General features: G+C 56.3%; 1 protein-coding gene across 1 annotated transcript in view; it reads right to left on the reverse strand.

The window, feature by feature from the left end:
• Positions 1-261: 261 nt before the first annotated feature.
• The window catches only part of LOC136993817 (scavenger receptor cysteine-rich type 1 protein M130-like), a gene marked incomplete at its 5' end in the record, with an annotated part of 188008 nt that continues 168929 nt past the window's right edge, over positions 262-19340 (reverse strand). Inside the window, 15 exons of the mRNA XM_067308763.1 lie at positions 262-518; positions 773-925; positions 1445-1528; positions 1957-2052; positions 2774-2911; positions 3207-3242; positions 3601-3915; positions 3999-4061; positions 4755-5069; positions 5506-5820; positions 5901-6218; positions 6708-6713; positions 7202-7516; positions 8270-8578; positions 9774-10097. Coding sequence (XP_067164864.1) covers positions 262-518; positions 773-925; positions 1445-1528; positions 1957-2052; positions 2774-2911; positions 3207-3242; positions 3601-3915; positions 3999-4061; positions 4755-5069; positions 5506-5820; positions 5901-6218; positions 6708-6713; positions 7202-7516; positions 8270-8578; positions 9774-10097 — 3044 coding nt within the window. The remainder of the gene's footprint in view (positions 519-772; positions 926-1444; positions 1529-1956; positions 2053-2773; positions 2912-3206; positions 3243-3600; positions 3916-3998; positions 4062-4754; positions 5070-5505; positions 5821-5900; positions 6219-6707; positions 6714-7201; positions 7517-8269; positions 8579-9773; positions 10098-19340) is intronic.

Here is a 19340-nt window from a genome sequence, read left to right on the forward strand (position 1 = left end):
GTGCACAGCCTGTCTCAGAGCCCGCTGGTCCCGAGATGTGCCCCTTCCCCACTGCTGGTTCTTGGTGCTTCGCCCTCCCTGATCAGCCTCGGGGAGACACCCCGACACCTGGGGAGGGAAGCACCAGCTCTGGATCAAACTCCCAAATGCTTTTAATAAGAACAAATACCAATGCATGGCATAGAAGTAGACGAATAAAAACAGACAAAATGCCCAGCTCTTTCTGCTACCAGTGGGAGAAGGGAGACTGGTCTCTGGCACTCATGGCTCTCCCAGCTGCATAGACCTCTCTTCTGTCTCAGGTGCACCCAACCGCATGGCAGGGGTGGGCTCTCCTGGCCCTGGGCTCAGGGACCTTTGGGCACCAGGGTCCAGTCTCTCAGCCTTGGTGTCCTCATGGGGATGTGTCAGAGTTGCCTCTTCAGCATCATCGTACCCCGTGTCTGTGGGGAGCAGGGATGGGGTGTCTCTCTTGGCTCCTGGGGCCCCATCACTTCCCCAGGAGTGCAGGCTCCTCTCTGGAAGCAGCAAGGCCAGTGCATTGCAGTTGGCCCCAGGCACGTGCCCCTCCCGGGCTGTAAATCCCCTTCTTCTCCCTCCTCTTACTGTCCCGAGATGTCCGGCCCCTTATCCCACCCCAGTTTCCACAGCAGGAAAACTCCTGGTGCAGGTTCCCTCCCCGTCCTGGGGGGTCGGGCTCTCAGTATGCAGTGACTCTCTGGGCACTGGGGACAGCACCCCAGGAGCCGGCAGCACTGCACTTCCCCCTCACCTCTCTGAGCCTCCCCAGGCCTGTTTCCCTCCTCTGCTTCCCTGGGCACTTCCCAGTCTCGCTGCCCAGGAACAACATCCTCCCCGGGGTCAGAGACTTCTCTGGCATCGTCATAGCCATCTGCTGGGTCACCTCTGGGCAGGACAGGGACATCTGAAAGGAGAGGGGAACTGGTGGCAATGAGAAGAGCCCTCCTGCAGAGCGGAGGAAGGAAGGATGTGCAGGAACAAGGGGCTGAGACACTGGTGTTGGCAGGGCCACAGGAGACTCAGCATCTGTCCCACCTCCCCAGGGTTGTGGGAGCGGGCATATGGCAGCGGGGATCCCTCTCGCCCAGCTGCAGGGGCAGCAGTGCCGGGCTCTGCACTGGAGCCAGCTATGGAGACTCCCTGTGTGCTCAGGGAGACGTCAATACCTCAGGGTGAGCTTGGGGCCTGCCGGAGGCAGGGACAGGTTGAGCCTGGGAAGTCCCCCTGCGACCCCGCAGGGCTCAGGGCTGCAGGCACCCAGCTCAGACGGGCATGTGTGACCCTCACATGCTCTGCAGGGCTCTGGAGTCGCTCCCGAGGGTGATTCCTCCCCACCCCAATGGTGACACTCAGTGACACCGCTGTTGGTCACACAGCTACAGGGAGGAGAGAGCAACCCTTCCTCTGCCTCACCCTCCATTACCTGGTGCTGACCCAGGACCGTCCTCCTCCTCGCTGTCCCCAGGCTCGGGCTGCAGCTTGGTCAGGGACCCCTCCAAAGAGGAGCCTGGCGAGAGGAGCAGCGGGTGTTATTGGGGTGAGCCCTGCTGACCCTGCTCATGGCCAGCACTGCTGGGGACGGGGACCCACACAGCAGGGACTGCGCGGGGAGGAGGGCTCGGGGCTCGTGCTGCTCCCATGGGACAAATGCCATCTCAAAGGGCCTTTCAGAGCTGCCCTGGGACAGCCCCTTCCCTCACCCATCAGGTACAACCCTGGACAGGCAGCCCAGCAGGCAGGGAGGAGCTGTGCCCCGGGCTGGGATGGGCAGAGCTGGTGGGGAGGAAGCTCCTCACTGGGCTGCTCTCCCCACAGACCCCGTGGCCCAGCACTGTGGGGACCACTGGCCCGGGGGCTGCCAAGGTCCCATCCTGGGTCAGGACTGGGGGAAAGGGCCCTGAAGATGTGCTCCCTCCAAAGTGGACCCACACCGACCTGAGCGACCGAACATCGCCTGCTTCTCCCATGTCAAGCTGTAGTCGATCTCCTGGTACACGGCCTCAGAGAAGGGCTCCAGGGACCTCCTGGAGCCTGGCAACAGAGGCAGGGTCGGCACAGGGACGTGGAGACAGGAGACCAGACTCCGATGTGGTCACCCAGCCCTTCCCCCAGGCCAGACCAGCACTGACCCCACAGCCCAGACACACTGCTCTGGCCAGGCACCACTGCCACGTCCCCAGTGACAGCAACGTCCCTGTGGAGATGGTCTGGGACAACGTCACCCTCACCCTGTCCCTTCAGAGACAGCCCCATGCCCCTTTTGGTCCCGAGTCCAGTCCCTGGTCTGACCCTGGAGCAGCTCCCGTGGCTCCTCTCCCCAGGGAGCTCCCTGCTCTCTGCCAGATGGGTCCATAACATGGCCCTGCCCTGCCATGGGTGGGCAGGGCTGGGCAGAAAGAGCAGCCTGGGGACCAGACACCCGCACTGAGAGACCCCCTGCCCTGGGCTCCTCCCGGCACCACTCCTGCCCCACAGCCTCCAGTGCTGCCCAGAGCACAGCCAGCTGCTGCTCCCGTCTCCCCCGGCCTCTTCTGCCATTTCTCTCCTCACCCATCACCATCTCCTCCTGCATCCGGACTCTCTTCTCCCCTGCTTGCTGCTGTCCCACAGCCTGACAGTGGAGGGGCAGGGAATAGGGCAGGAGGCAGCACCCCCACCCCAGCTCCATCTGTGCCCCTCACAGACACCCCACAGCGCTCGCGGGGCTGCCAAGAGGCATCGCCCACCCTGGGACCGATGGGGAAGGACCCACCTCTGCGCTGAGCCCTGGCACTTCGCACTTGCCCCACCAGGAGGGCCAGCAGCAGGCAGAGCAGGGCCCCCAGGATGATGCAGATGATGACAGGCACCGAGATTCTCCCGCTGTCCCTCGCACGGCCCTGGATGGGATCTGCATGGGCAGGGACATGGATGAGGCAGCCCTGGCCTGGGGGAGGTGGGGGTCCAGGGACATCCCAGTCCTGACCCCCCCCCACACACACGGCAGCAGGGGGTGGAGGCACAGGGTTGGGTCACCCGGTAGTTCCCACCCTGCTGGCTGAATCACAGCCCTCCCCAAAGACACCCGCTCCCACCCCAGGGCCTCCTCTCTGGGGCTTCGCACCCCAGCACAGAGCCCCTTCCCTTGGGCTGCAGGTCACAACCTGGCCCCAGAGAGATCAACCCCAGGGAGGAGGGGAGGTTACCTGCTCGGGAGGGTGACGTTGTTGTCCTCGGTGCAGCTGCAGAGCAGAGAGAGAGATAGAGGTGCGTGTGTGTGTGTGTGTGCACGCGCACGGACATCCCCTTAAAGTCCCATCTGAACTGTCCTTCTCTGGGTCCCCATGACAGGACCAGGGTCCTCTGCTCTGGGCCGTGGGGAGGACAGCACTGGCAGACCAGGGGATGCACTTACAGGGGTTGCAGGAGTCCCATGGGCAGAAGCCTGAGGACACCCAGACCCACAACAGCTGCTCCCTACCTGACACCAGACACCTGACCTCCCCAGGGACATCCTTGCTCTGAGGAGCTCTGGGGCCTTGTGAGGACACAGTTGGGGAAACATGTCCTGGAACAAGGGGACGAAGCACTGCTACTCACCGGAGCAATTCACAGCAGCATCTTCCTTGTGCTGGCAGGCACCGCTGTCCCCAGGCTGGGTGCAGCAGTCCCAGAGAGATCGCTCCATCCCTCTGCACTCCACCCGCTCCAGCCAGATGGGACCTGTCCCCTTCCCAAATGCAGCCTTCCGCAGGGCAGACACAGCAGGGCCACAGCCCAGCTGCCTGCAGGCGACCTCGGCATCCTTCATGTCCCAGGAGTCACTGCACACCGTCCCCCAGGAGCCGCGGTGCCAAACCTCCACTCTGCCTGAGCACCTGTCCTCTCCTCCCACAGCACGAATCTTCTCCATCTCTGGAAAAGGCAGAACCCCCCATGTCACTGGGGCAGCTGGGAGAGCCTGGCCAAGTGAGAAGGGCACATGGAGGAGCAGCTACCTGTGCAGCTCGTAGAGTTGGGGCATTCGGCCACCGGGGCTGGAGTGGCTTCTGGTCGTCTCCCTGCAGAAGGAAATGCTGCGGTGAAGGGGCTGCTTCATGGGAGTCATGTGGACAGGAGCAGGACTGACCTGTGCTTGAACCTCCCAGTGCCTCCTTGCTCATGGACACAGCTGGATCCCTGGTAATTCAGGGGAGAACAGCACAGCACTGAAGGCTTACCCCCACCTGCTCACCCCCAAAGGGTCCCTGGTTAGCAGAGGAGCAGAAGGATGTTCCCAGAGGGGAGGCTTCTCTGAGCTCTGCTGCCAGCAGTGCCCTGCACACTGCCTGTTTCCTACATAACCCTCAGCCACCAGGACTGGTTTCACTCTCCCCCTTCCCGTTCCCTCAGCAAAACACAGCCATGAGCACGATGCTCTGCATGGACTTCCCAAGCTAAAAGGTGGTTGTCTGGGCCCTCTCTATGGGCAACAGAGAGCAACAGGCACCTCCAAGAGGTGTCCAAGGGGAGCTGGAGGAGACCCTGCCTGGAGGTGCCTCTGCCCCTCCTTGGGCTACGCAGGGAACTCAGGACAGCCATTGCTGATGGACACGTGTCACTCTGAGAGATGAAGTCTTGTTTGTGTCACTGACAGCACAGTGGTCTGAAATGGAACGTAAAAGCCACTCCAAGCTCTTTCTCTGCATTGCACCTTGCTGAACAGGGAGCAAGACCTGCTGTGAGCCTTTGTGCCCAGGTGGCTCCAGCCTTACCACTGCAGATGATGCGAGTCTCTTCTCGTTGGTAATCACATGACTGCAGCTTCCAGGAAGCAGAGGGGCACTGCCAAAAGGAGCTGTTCATCTTCCCACACTCAACACGATCCAGCCATGTGGGGCCAGATACCCTGCCATACGGCAGGTCTGCTTCAAGGGACCCTTCATCTCCACAGCCCAGCTCTTTGCACGCCAGGGACATGGTGTCAGGAGTCATCGAGTTGGAGCAAACACTCCCCCACGTCCCATTGTAGAAAACCTGCAGGCGCCCAGAGCAGCCGTCGCTCTTCTCCAGCCTCAGGGCCGTGAACTCTGGAAGGAAAGGCACAAAGTGGGGGGGAACAAGCTGGTCCTGGGGTGAGGAGAGAGAAACCTGAAGCATCCCTGAAAATCCCCCAGGTTATTCTACGGCATCCATGGGCAGGAAGGCTTACTGCAAGGAGCAGGGACTCTTCTGGACACCCCAGGGCTCAGACAGGCAGAGGGCACTGCCAGCAAGTCACTGTTTCACCAAGGGAGCAGGGAGAAGTCCCCAACGTGCAGCACTACCCTCCCCTCTAAGCCCTGGGGACGTCTGTGCTCTCCCTATAACCCTGACTAGGTCCAGTGAGGACTGTGCACGGATGTCCCCAGGATGGGGGCAGGAAGGGGGCTCAGGGCAGCCAGGGGCAGGCTCAGCCATGCCCTGCTCTCCCTGCATCCCTATCTTCCTGGGCACCAGGCTCCCACCACTGCTCCCCACACAGACCTGAGCAGACAACTCCTGCGTCCTCTTTGTGCCTGCAGTCGTGCTGCCCCCAGGCCTCGGCAGGGCAGTCCCAGAGAGCAGCTTCACCCCCGGAGCAGTTCACCTCGTCCAGCCAGATCTGCCCGGAGCCTTCCCCATAACGAGCAGAGCCGGGCGCCTCCATGGCCACCCCACAGCCCAGCTGGCGGCAAACAACGGTGGCGTCGGTCAGGTCCCAGGAGTCGTCGCAGACGGTCCCCCAGGTGCCCTTGTAGTAGATCTCCACTCTCCCGGCACAGCGCCCTGCCCCGTTCACCAGCCGGACCCGCCGGCTCCCTGCAGCCGGGAGAAACCCCAGCTGTCAGGGGCTCGCGGCCCTGGGGAGCACAGTGTGTTGGGGACTGTCAGCGACTCACCTGAGCAAACCACTCCCACATCCTCCGCAATTCCTTCCGGCTCTGCCTCAGGCAGGGAGGTGTTGCAGAGGGTCAGGCGAGTCTCCTTCCCTGCACACTGGACCCTTCTCAGCCCCACGGGGCCCGTCCCTCGCTCAGACTTTGGCGGGTTGTAGGCTCGCTCTGCCTCTCCGCACTGGAGCTGTCGGCACACCACGCTGGCATCGTTCCCATCCCACTGGTCATCCAGGACTCTGACCCACGTCCCGTGCAGCAGCATCTCCACTCGCCCGTCACAGCGGCTCCCTCCGCCCACCAGCCACAGGGATTCAGAGGATCCTGCTCAGACACAGGCAAAATGCCCTGGACCCTCTGTGACACCGGGGACACCTGCACCCTGCCACATGTCTCCCATTTCTGATGCCCTGGAACACCCAGGGGCTCACCCATCTGTAGCCGGCTCACAGTGAGGAACTTGAGGATGGAAGTTTTCCAAGTTTTTTTTTTCCTCCAGTCACTAAACCTTGCTGACTACAAATGTCATTTCTCAGGAAGGGACAGGGATGGGGAAGCACGGGAGGTGAGGGCAAATCCCAGAGCCACCAGACATGTCCTTAATGATGAATGTGGAGCAGCTTCAGCAGGAGGAAGCACTGGCCTGTGCAATGGCCTGGGTGACGGACAGGATGAGCACAAGCCTTGCTCCATCTCCACGCTGGGACTGACCCCTGCTGAGACACCCAGGGGAGAACCCACACGTCTCTACCCCTCTGCATCCCTATGGATCAGGGACGTGGAGCTTGTGTCCTTGGCAGGAAGCAGAAGCACGAGGGCCTTTCTTACAAAACAGGATGAGTTTGGGGTTCATACTGACAGGAAGCAAGGGCAAATCCCAGCCCCGCTCTGCAGCTCGGCCTCAGGGATTGCTCCTGCTGGACGCGCCCACAGCAGCCCCTGCAGGCGCTGGGATCAGGGTCTGCAGGGCTCTCTGTGGTCTGGGACGGGGCTGTGTGCTGCAGGAGGGAGCAGAGGGTCCTTCACAGCTGCACTGAGTGGAGCTGTGTCCCACAGCCCCGTCCTGTGCCTGTGCTGCAGTAGGGCAGCAGAGGAGCCCAGGCCTGGTGGTGGTCTCCGAGACCTGAACCAGCTGCCCTGGGGAGGCAGAGACCTGAGCAGGCAAAGCCCTTTGAACCCCTCCATGGGAAGCCAGTGTTTCTCCAGGGAGAAATTCAGTTTGTCATTGCCATGGGCTCCCAGCTTTGGGTTGCCGTGTCACACACAAGGGGCAAGTTTAGTTAATCCTCCATTTTCCCTGCACTCACCTGAGCAAAAAACACCAGCAACGTTGTCATGTGAGCATGGGGAGGCCCCCAGGGCAGTCACAGGGCACTGTCCCAAATGGGATTCGGTCCCCTCACAGTGGAAGGTGTCTCTCCAGACAGGGCCGGTTCCTCTCCCAAAATGCCCTCCTCCAGGAACAGACTCAGCAAATCCACAGTTGAGGTGATGACAGAGAACGTGGGCATCGGAGATGTCCCAGCGAGAGTCACAGAGGGTTCCCCAGGTCCCCAGCACCTGGATCTCCACCCGCCCCGAACACACCGTGCTGCCATTCACCAACCTGAATCCTGTGAACTCTGTGGAAAGACGAGGAAAAGTGAAGATGGTGTTAAGAAAATTTCCACTATACTCTAGGTTTGCAGAGAAAGAACATGCAAGGTCAGGGTGCCTTCCAAGCAGAACATCTTATCTGACCTTGCCTTAGCCCTGGTTTTTGTACAAAGTTGAAGATCTGCAAAGAAGCCACTAAAATCCAGCCAGCAGTACAACAGCTGTTCAAAGGTAACACCAGAAGAGGTGCAAATCAGCTAATGAATAATTATAAGATGAACCATATAAGGCTGGCACGGAACTACCTCGTACTGTAGCATGGCAAGGGGATTGGTAGACCTAAGAATCGTGGATAGATCTGGTTGGTTATGTAAACTAAAGTATTGAATATGTAACAACTTACTATCGCTTAAAAGTTGTAACAAAAAGCTGCTCGGGTCCCTTCCTGTGCTCCCAGCCAAGAGGCACCTTATTGCTAGCAATAGAACTTTAAAAACTTTGAAATCTGACTCCTGCTGCTCGTTATCGGTGCCCGTGAGCGAACAAATGAGAACAGATAATTTTAACAATGGCTTTGTGCTCTTGCACCCTCAGGTGTTGAAGGAGACGCCAAAGGGATAGCAGCCCTTTCTGCTCCTTCCACGTCATTTTAAGATTACAGACAACAACTCCACCCCTCCTGCACTCACACCATGCTCAGCACGGTCACTTCCCTGCTCCCCTACCCTGCAGCGCACAGCTCACGGGAGGCATTTCACACCTCCTCCCTGAATGCTCACGTGTGCAGATGACACCAGCGTCGTTCGCGTGGGTGCAGGTCTGGTTGCTGAGGGACATCCTGGGGCAGGAGGAGAGGACGGATTCATTCCCCACACACTGCAGCTTTTCGTCCCAGATGGCACCAACCCCCTCTCCAAAGTGAGCTGCCCTGGGGATGGACAGGACTGTGCCACACTGCAGCTCCCTGCAGATAACATCAGCAGCTTCGAGACCAAAGTGTGAGTCACAGACTGTTCTCCACTGGTCTCCATCTCTGATCTCCACATGTCCTGAGCAGGGGCTGGCCCCTCCAACCAGCTGGACAAATCCTGGAGAAAACACCGATGACAGGCAGTTCCCAGAGGCTTCCAGCAGTTACATACCTGCGTCCCACATGATTCCCAAGGCAGCCACATCCAAAACGACCCATGAACACCCCAGCAGCAGCCGTCCGTGGGTGTTGATGACACAAACCCTTCAGGGCCCCTTGCACCTCCTCTCACACCCACACCACACTCCAGGGCTTGTGTCTATCCTGGACCCACAGCCACAGGCACTGCTCAGGGAAATGCTGCTGCCCCAGGAACCCAGCGCTGCCCGGCACAGGCCCCCAGCACCACAGTGCCTGGACCAGGAAAACAGGCCCAGATGCTGCAGAGCTCAGAGCCAGGCTGGGGAATCGCCTCAGAGCAGCCCAAAATGCTCCCTGTTCCTGGGGGTGTCCTGGGGTGTTGGGGTGTCTGTGAGGGGAGACACGTCCCAGGCACAGAAATGGTGCAGCTGTAACCAGGTCAGTGTCTGGGCCAGCTGTCTCCTCTGACACGTGTCTGGGGAGAGGTGTCCCCAAGCAGGGCCACAGCGCACTGCTGGGGCTGTGCATGTCACGGCCAGCGACCGGGCAGAGGAACAGGAGATCCGCGTGCAGCCCTGGGCTGACACCAGCGCACGCTGCAAAAGCAGGTGCAGACGAGGGTCAGCAAGTGCTGGCAAAGCCCTGTGGCACGGGGCAGCGTGGGGAGCCGAGGGCCAGCAGGAGCGGCTGGACAGCGGGTCAGTGCTGCCTGCACAGGCCGCGTTCCCCACGGGGCTGTGACAGCCCCAAGGACCCTGCAGGGCCTGTGCGTGCGGTGATGTGGGAGGGAGCAGCCAGGGGCCTCGCAGCCGCCAGGCCCGAGCTCGCGTGGGGCTGGTGCTCATGGGGCGGCCCTGGGCACAGTGTGCAAGGTGCTGCCCGTCACCTTGCTCCTCTGCCCCAGGCCCTGCTCTTCTTCTCTCTGAAAAGCCCCTTCGGTTCAGCCTGAGGGTGGGCTGAGCCCCCGCAACCCTGATGGGGTCTGTGCACCTGCGGTGGGCTCACCTGGGGCTTTCCCCAGGGACAGCAGCAGCAACAGTCCCAGCTCGGCAGCGAGAGCAGCCACGTCAGGGCCTGCTCCGGTACCCACGCATTTCTCCTTCAGGGCACAGCCCGGTTAGTCCCCGATCCCAGGACCCGCCCCAAAGGTGAGGAACTGGCTGACTCCTTACCTGAACAAACCACTCCAGCATCCAAAGCATGAATGCAGTTATGTTTACCCCAACCATGATGACTACACTCAGACAGGGCAGTCTCGGTGCCAGTGCAGCGAAGCCAGCTAAGCCAAATTGGGCCAGATCCTGGCCCAAAATATCCATACTGAGGGGCTTCAAGAGCAGATCCACAGCCCAGCTGCTTACAAACTACAGCAGCATCTTTCATGTCCCAGCCATCACCACACACTGTCCCCCACTGGTCCTGGTGTTTCACCTCCACTCTCCCAGCACAGCGCCTGCCTCCAGCCTCCAGCCTCACCTCCGCAGCACCTTCAAACACAGACACGGGGATGGTTAGGAGAGCGCCAAACTCCAGCGCTGCGACCATGCGGGGTCCCCTGCCTGGGGCCAAGCCCTCTCCTCTCTGGGCTGTCCCAGGGCAGTATTGGGGTCCCTCCTCTCCCAACAGGCTCCGCTGGGCTGGGCAGGGGGATGCCCAGCTCCAGCCCTGCTGGGCCATTCCCACCCCAGAGCCCTCGGCAGCTCCTTGCACCCCATCAGCACCCTGCACCCTCTCCATGCCCACCTGGACACAGTGCCTGGCCCTGCACAGGGCACCCGCTCCTCCCCAGCCCAGTGCCCCGTGAGCAGCCCCAAAGCCCCAGGCCTCCCCACACTGCTACTCCCCCCACGGCTCCAGCCCCCTCCCAACCCCTGCCCACCACACCGCAGGGCTATCCCTGTCCCCTGGGAGCACCGAGATGATCCTCACAAGCCCTCCCAAGTCACATCCCCTCCTCGCCCATGGGCGTGAGCCCAGCCCCTGCCCTTGGCCAGGGTCCCTGGGAAGGACACCTCTCTGCTGGGCTGTGGACACAAGCACCCTGGTCTCCTTCTGTCTGTGGGGCACAAACTGCCCCTCCTTGGGCTGGGGTCACCCCAACCACAAGGCACTGAACACCACAGAAACCTCCCTGGGCACCCGGGGAGTTGGTTGTGCCCTGGGGATCGCTGAGCTCTGCAGTCACCAGCTGACCCACCACCAGCTCTGGGGCACAGCACTGGGGGGAACAGGGATCCTCAAAGGGTGCCCAAGGACGAGGTGTCTATAAGCACACCCAGGCACCAACTGCCATAAGCACAGGAGCCCTGGAAGCACAAAGACCCTTCTCCCATCCAGAGCAGCACAGGGTCGACGGATTAAGCACACTCTGACCCTTGTCTCACTGCTTTCTGGGATGAAACCCCTTTTCCAGAGGGATCCCCATGACCCCACTGGTGCCCATTGGACCCAGGGCTGTGGGAGAAGGAAGCAGCACTTACCCCAGCAGAGCTGCACCCAGAGGAGCAGCCACAGCACCCGAGGGACCAGGAGTCCCTCTGCCTCCATCTGCAGCCTCCTGCCCTGACAGCACTGCCCTGATGCACCCCACTCCCTGACACAGCTCCTGGGGACTCGCACAGGACAACAAAGGCAGGAGGCCAATATATATCTGCAGGTGCTGGCTCAGCTGCAGGAGGAGCCAATCGAAGCAGCAGGCACCTTTTTAGACATTATCAGGGGTTATCTCCCTTCTGACACAGCCCAGCCCTCCAATGAACTTCTCCAGCGCTCTTCATGACCATATATGAGGCACGACTCCACTGCGGATGTCACGGTCGCTGCTCTGGGGCATCATCACAGGGCCCATCCCAGTGGGACAGGGCAGATCATGGTGGGGAAATGGGTCTGTTGCCCCTTGTACCCCACTGTGGGGAACGGGAGCTTTGGGCATGTCGTATGCTGTGTTTGCCCAAGTGCCCAAGGTGTGAGTGTCCAGCTGTCCCCGCACTACGGGAACCGCGGAGCTGGGATTGCCCCTGGGACAGGCTGTGTCAGGAAGGGAAGGAAACAGAAACAGCCCCTCACCCTGCTACAGCCCTGCTGTGCCGGGAGCAGCAGCAGTGAAAGGCCTCTTTGCCATGGCCAGAGCCCCATCCCGTGAGTGCGGGCTCGTCGATCCCTTCCTGGACAGCCCCGCGGTGGGTGCCCTGGTCAGGAGCAAGGAGCTGGGCCGTTTCACTCCTCTGACAGCACACAGGGCAGCCCAGGCATTCAGACCCCCCCGACTCTCAGCATGTTCACCCCACAGCCCGTTATTCCCTCGCAGGGGCTGATCAGGAGATCAAAGCCTCGCCTGCAGGTGCACAAACCACAGCCCACGTGACCTCGGCAGCCTGCGCCGCACTCTCCCTGCAGCAGCGCCCGAGCCAGGAAGATGGTGGTTTCTCTCTGGGCTTGCTTCCCCAAGCACTGTCACTGCATGGAGCTGCTGCGCCAGCTCCAGCCCCAAACCTGCTCCCAGGGATGGGGCTGCAGGGGCTGCTCCTGTTGCCTTTGCAGACACGGCTGCTGGGCACAGCTCCTAGAGGGGGATTTTTCCTCGCAGGTGACCACCCGGGGCCCTGCACTCAAGGCTGGGCAGGGGGACGGGTGTCCCCTGTGCAGCAGGGTCTCAGTGCTCACAGCTCACAGCACTACCACAGCCCAGGGCCATCGGCACTTGGCACCTCGTCATCTCTCTGTAACTCCCGTCCATCGCACACCACCATTTATGCAAAACAGCACACACATTTCACTGCAGTTTCTCATTAGTGATGCTGCATCTCACACCACCCCACTACGCTGCTATTGCACACCTTCATGCATTTCAGTGCCATTAGACTGTCTATGTCTTTTATGTATTTTACTTTTCCACTTACTGAGTGGTTTTCTATTCAGAAATGCTGGGGCATTGTGTTAGGCTCTTTGAATATCATTGTGCCTTTCTTTTTTCACATTACTGCATTATGTTCCCCTTCCATGGGATGCTGTCCTTATCCTCTCAGGAGCACTTTGCATTTAACTTATTCACTTTCCCTTCCCTTCCCAACAGGCACACGGCTTGGATACTGACTGTGAGGTCACCGCTGCCGGAGTGCCTGATAGGCCAGCAGCAGGCACATGGGTGGGACATGTGCTTTTGAGGTCATTCCTGCTGCAGTAACTGATAGGCCAGCAGCAGGCACAGGGCTTGAATGTCGACTGTCAGGTCAGTGCTCCCTGAATAGCTCAAAGGCCAGCGGCAGACACAGCGCTTGGATGTTGATTGTGAGGTCACTTCTCCCAGAGCCCCTGATAGGCCAGCAGCAGGCACATAGCTTTGATGCTGATTGTGAGGTCACTGCAGCTTGAATGCCTGATAGGCCAGCAGCAGGCACTTGGCTTGCATGGTGATTGTGAGGTCACTACTGACCGAGTCCCTCATAGGCAAGCAGCAAGCACATGGCTTGGTTGTTGACTGTGACATCACTTCTTCCCGAGTACCTGATAGGCCAGTAGAAGGCACATGGCTTGGATCTGGATTCTGAGGTCACTGCTGCCTTAGCATGGTGCATTAGGGACACAGAGGGGACACGACTAGACATGGCAGCAGGCAGAGCTCCCCAAGGGCCTGAAAACACAGCAAGGCCAACTCTCCATCCCTGGAAGTTGCTTTTACTCCACCAAAGGCTTTGAAAATGGACTTTCTGGGAACATCCATTTTCAGCCCTGCTCATGTTCACTTCCCACCTCAAGGAAGCAGATGAAGTGGTCCCAAGGGACTTCACCTGGCTGAATCTTCCCTCTCTCTTGTGCCCAACCTGCTGCCAAAGAGAGGTCTCTGTGGGGATTTTTCTCATGCCTTTCTTTGGGGCTCACATTACCTCTGTCTCCTCCAAGAGCCTTTGCACCCAGTCTCCAATCAGAACATACTTGTACAGAGAATCGGAGACCTCTAACATGTGAGAGCCCCGAAGGTGATATTAAAGCAGGTGTACACACGAAGAACAGAGACCCAGTACGGACCTTGCAGGAAAATCTCACAAGCTCCCTGCTGTTGGACAGGGGGAATTTCTACAGCACACAGACCCTGGAAAGCAGACATTACTAATGCTGCAGATCTGTATGCTGCTGGGACAGGAGTGACCTCAAAGTAGATTCCCAGCCATGTGCTTGCTGCTTGCCTTTCAGGGACTCAGAAAGACATGACCTCACAGTCACCTGCAGAACAGTGTTTCTGTCACTGGCCTATAAGCTTCTGAGACAGAAGTGATCTCAAAAGCTCATACCCCAGCCATGGACCTGCTGCGGCCCTATCAACTGATCAGGTAGAAGTGGCCTCACAATCACCTTTCCAGACACATCTCTGCTGCTATCCAATCAGTTCAGCACACACAAGTGACCTCACAACCAACAGCCAAGACTTCTTCCTCCAGATGGCCTATCAGGTACTCAGGCAGAAGTGACCTCATCATTAAGAGCCGAGCCATGTGCCTCCTGCTGGCCTATCAACTACTTACAAAGAATTAACCTGACACCAGTGATTTTCCGGCATTCCTCTCGCAGGCAGTAGTGACCTCACTGCCCACACCCCAGCCACGTGGCTATTGCCACCTGCAGCTCCCCCTGCCTTCCCCCAAGGCTGAGCCAGCTCCTCAACGGCCTCCCTGATTCACCTCATGGCTTCACAATGCTCATAGTGCAGCAAAACACCCATTACATACCAGTTATTAACCCAAAAAAGCGTTAGCTTCTGCCTAAGTATTACCTACATCTAGCCTATGACACTTAGGAATTGGAGAACAGCCTGTAAGGAATTCCTGGCAACATTTTCTAATAGGAGCATTGCATGGGAGCAGCGACCATGAAACTGAAGACAGCAGGGCCTCCTGTCCCAGGCAGAGGGAGAAGCCTTCCTGCAACTCAGAAGTCTGGTTCCTTCCCCAATGCTCAACAAACCCAGCAAAACCTCCACACATCCAGGACAACAAGCATTCTACTATTTCATGGTTTCACCTTCTGGAGCTCCCTGGAGGAAAGCAGCCCAGGCGCCAGCACCGCTGCCCCCGCCCCGGTGGGAGGGCACCTGCTGCCATTTGAACACGCCCGCAGCCCCCACCAAACCCACTCGCACCCGCTCTCCCTCCCGCTCATTTCTCTCCTTTCATCCCTCTCCTCTTCCCCACTGGCTCCCCAGGGACCTGCCATGGTTCAGGGCACAGCCTCCCTCTCCCCGGTGGCTGCTGCAGAGCAGCGCAGCACCCTGCTCCGGGCGCAGGCCTGGCTGCAGAGGAAGCTGCCCTGCCGGCTGCTGGTGCGGGGAGCTGCCTTGCTCCTGACGCTGCTGCCTGAGGGGGCTGTTTGCACCCTGCCCCGAGCGACTGGCCCTGCGGGGCCGCAGGGCGCAGCCGCTGCGTGGTTCTGCCCTGCTCTCAGCGCTGCCCTGCTCTCCTGCTCCTCCGCTCTCCTCTCCGCTCTCCTCTCCCCCTTCCCTTTTGCTTCACTCTTTCACGCCTTTTCCTCCCTCTCCCCCTCACTCCCTCTTTCTCTCCTCTCTCTCCTCTCCCCCAGGTCAGGCCCCACCCCTTCCTCCCCTCCCTGAGGGCCCTGCATACTGGACTCTGATTGGCTGACAGAGCCGTCAGTCTGAGTGAGCCACGCCCTCCTCCTCTTGCCAGCCAACAGGAAGGCTGCACTGGGGGCGTTGCCATGGCAATGCCATGGCCACATGACCCTGGTGGTGACCCCTCCCCCGGGCAGGACGGCGCCATCTTTAGTGGTGGCTGCGGTGTGAGAGGCTCTTTCAGCGCTGATGAGCTGCTGTTCCGGGCTGGCGCACGTTGAAACACGGTTCGTGCACGGGGTGAGTCAGGACACGGAGGAAGAGGGGGCCGCAGCCCACCTGAAGGAGTCCTGGCGTTTCTGCAGCTCTGCCTGCGGCCTCCTTCCCAACGTGGCCTTTGCGCAGCCCAGGCTGGCGTTGTCTTCTCGAGGATTTGCAGCGTGTCCCAGCCGTGGGGTGGCCTGTGTGACGGGTGCAACCGTGGAAGAAACACCTGCAGTTTGCACCACAGTTAATAATAAAGAGTCGCTGTATCTGGGGAAGGTGTTAGCTGTGAATGACTTACTGCTACCATGCAGAGCAGTTGAAGTACTGTTAAAAGCTACCATAATTTCTTTCTAATATCTGACTCTGATCTTTAGAATTTCTGTTTTTTTCCTACAAAAGTGGATTTCTCACTGTATTCAGCAGGAAGGAGAAATGAACCTAATTGCAGAGTGTGATTGCAAATTCTCTAGCACTTGTTCTTAAAACTCTGTCAAAAGGGAACATTTGAACTATTATTTATTTATTTATTTTAGGTTTCAGGAACCTGGCTAAGTGTCAGTTTGACTCTGTCATTATGTGCATTCTGTATTAAGATGCTCTACTGCTTATATTTATTTTTTCAAACCTTTTTTCGCACTTGCTTTTCTTTGCTCTTACAAGTGCAGCTCTGTATCGGTCCTGCAGAAGCAGTATTGCAAACCAGCGGATGACGTGAAGGTGATGGAAGATCTTGGGCTGTTCAGTGATGCAGAAAAATTTAAATATTCATTTATCTTACTGTTTTTGTGTAAGTAATATATTTCACACAGTGAAATAATACTTCTAATGTAGCTGAAGTAACTTCTTCCACAGAGTACCACAGTCTGAGAAAGCTTTTTTTTTCTTCTCTAATTATAACTTACCTATTGATAGGTGTGACCATACTAGAGGCATCCTCTGAGCAGGGAGGACCTATCTTCTTCCTCAGAAAATGTGAAATAGCAGTCAGAAGTTGTATACATCTTATGCTGCGTTCTCTGAATTGCCTTTTTGTAATTTTTTTGAATGGACACTCTGTTTACAAACAGCTGTTTCAGGGCTTGTTTTTTCACTCTAGAACTTACCCAAAATAATGGCTGGCGTTGAAATATGCAAGAAGACTGTGTGATGCCTTCCATCGCATAGGCACAACTAAGCTGTTAATCTGTTGTGCTTTTAGTCCTCAGTTACTAAATCTTGTTGTTCCTCATGCACAAAAGAATGATGTTGCTTGGGCAGGGTGGTTAGCCTACAGGCTAAAAAGGTGCTGTACAGCTTCCTGTGCTTGTCCCAGTGACTGAGGTTTGGATTCCCGTTCGCCTGTTTTTTCCTGACATCTCATCACCTCCCAGAGAATCTCCTGAGTCTTGTAGTTTAGTCACCTGTTAGAGGGAAATGTGTCCTAGGATCGTTTTCATAAATGGACTTAAGCTCCCTTGTGAACTGCTCCCTTCATGGAGAGCCACTTCCAGAATTTCCTTGTCACAGATGTGAAGCCTCCTCAAATCCAGGCTGCATTTAGTGATGGCAACTCTATGTGTATTTGTTCCTGTGCCAGCATTACCCGTGAGCGTAACTGGTTCTCTGTCCCTAGAGCAACTTCTACCAACCATGTTTCCTCTGTCTTTGTTTTGCTCCATTAAATTAAATTCTGTCTGCTGGGTGCTTCCTGTGGGTACTACTGCCCTGTTCTTTGAGAACTCTAGGATAAAAAGCAAAGATAGATTCATATATTTCAGGAATTCCTGTGGATGTCCTGCTTTTTGCTCTGCTAATCTCTCTTTTTTTTTTTTTTTTCCTAACATGTCCTGGTCCATGGATCAACATGTTAACAGAGAGGCAAAGTAGGCCATGAACTAAATTTAAAAGTACTGTTTTTTTTCTTGTATTAAAATATGCATCCATTTTCTCATCTCTTTTTAGACTGACAGATACAGGCCTAAAATAGAATGGACATCTTGTGAAAACAAGTAGACCTTTATGGTTGGATTCCGGTGATCCTTCCTTGTTTTCTGCATCGTAGAACTGCATGCTAATCTTTTGTGTACATGCAGAGCCTTGATAAAGCTACTGTGTAGGCACCAAGTGTGCGCATGTCAGATTTTCTGCGTGTGTGTGGCTGATCCTTCTTGTTTCTTGTCATTAGGAAAACCTTGAGGCATACTCCCAAGGAGGGAAGAACCAGAAAGAAACTTAAAGAAAGAACTGTTGATGAGATCGCTGACACTCAGGATGGCAACTCAGGTTAGTTCTGGCTTTCAATTTTCTTTACTGTGTTCTGGCCAGAAGCCTCCTCTGAAGCAACTGAAAGGAGCTGGACTACTGGCCATTTTTTATCTATTCACATTTCTGTGTAGCCTTAGTGCTTACAAGCCATAGTCAGGGACTCCAGGGCCCTGCTAATAAGCTCCGGACAAAGAGTCAGGAAACAAAACTAGACCTTTTCCCAAATGCTTATAACCGAGCACAAGAGAAAAGGCAAGAGATGGCTGTTGACAGGTGGGAGTACAAGGAAATGCATGGTGCTACTCTGAATGATGAGCACTGCTCTCACTGCAGCAGTAGCCTGACAGTTTTCATGAGTTTTGAGCAGCGCAGAGAGAATTTTCAGGAGGTAAGGAAGACTGCCAGGTGCATATGAAAACCTTCTCCCAAGTGTGAAGGTGGCAGGTGAGGGGAGAACATGCTTCTACATTTTTGTATTGAGGGGTTAATCAGTGAAAGGTGCTGTCAGGGCCAGCTCAGAATTCAGAGCTGTTTTCTGGGCCGCCAGTGGGAAATAATGTAGGAATTAAGGTAATTCGTGAAAGGCCTTAGCAACTCTGTTTGCTGTGAGAGAAGAAATTTGAAGGGTTTCAGGAGCATGCGTTTTGTGATGAAGGGAATAAGTTCAGAAGATGATCTTCAGAGCAACTTTCTGAATGGATGTGAGTGGGGCAAGGCTGTATTTCAGGACAGAAGAGGATGTTGCAGTAGTTGAGCTGATCATGCCTTGAGGAAGAGATGTAATTATGCAGTACGTCGTGAAGGCAGTACCTCACCTATGTTCCACAGCCTGTTCAAGACTTGAACGAGGGGAATAAAAACCTATAAAAAGGCTCAAGCCAAAACTTGTATGCATCATAATTATCATCCTGTATGCATCATAATTAATTGAAGCTCTCTCAGGAGCTCCCTTCTTGACCTGTCCTGCTGTTTTTGGTAACAGCTGTGAACACAAAGTTCAGGGGAAATCAGGGGGAACAGATTCACAAATACAGTTACTTTGCAAGGCTCTGGCCTATCATATGCCAAAGTCAAGCTGCATATAAGTACCATGTACTTTTTTTTTTTAACTTCCCAACAAAGACAGAATTTTGCTCTCACAAGGAAGAACATGTAATGCAGTTTGAAATCAGATGCATGAGGAATACATATAATGGGCTGGAAACTTCACAGATCTCACAGTACCTTCTGGGGTGGACTGCACTTGATTTTTGATGCGACATAGTGTGACCTAATCTTGTTTTTGTTATTGCCTTGAAATGCTTGCAGATGGAAACATGCAGTCTACAGCACTGATTCCCCATCCTCCGCTGATGATGATGAGGAACAGTTTGCCCAGGAATCTACTGAAGAGGAGGAGCAACTGCCTGACTGTGAAGTGTTCTCCTCCCTGCTCCTGTACAGAGTCTAAACAGTGGCAATATTTAATCCATTGGCATAATATGTAATTTGTTGGCACTGGTGGCTCTTAAGTGACCTCCCTACCATTGGACTTCTACAATTGATTCTTTAAGAGCAATCGGATTTCTTTGGAGAGGTTAGGTGTAAACTCTAAATATTTTAATGTAAAATTCTGCTGCCCCTCTGCTTTACAGTAGGCTATTCAGAAAGACAACCCCCCATAACA

The sequence above is a fragment of the Apteryx mantelli genome, chromosome 20 (genome assembly GCF_036417845.1).
Source record: "Apteryx mantelli isolate bAptMan1 chromosome 20, bAptMan1.hap1, whole genome shotgun sequence".
NCBI classification, from domain to species: Eukaryota; Metazoa; Chordata; class Aves; order Apterygiformes; family Apterygidae; genus Apteryx; species Apteryx mantelli.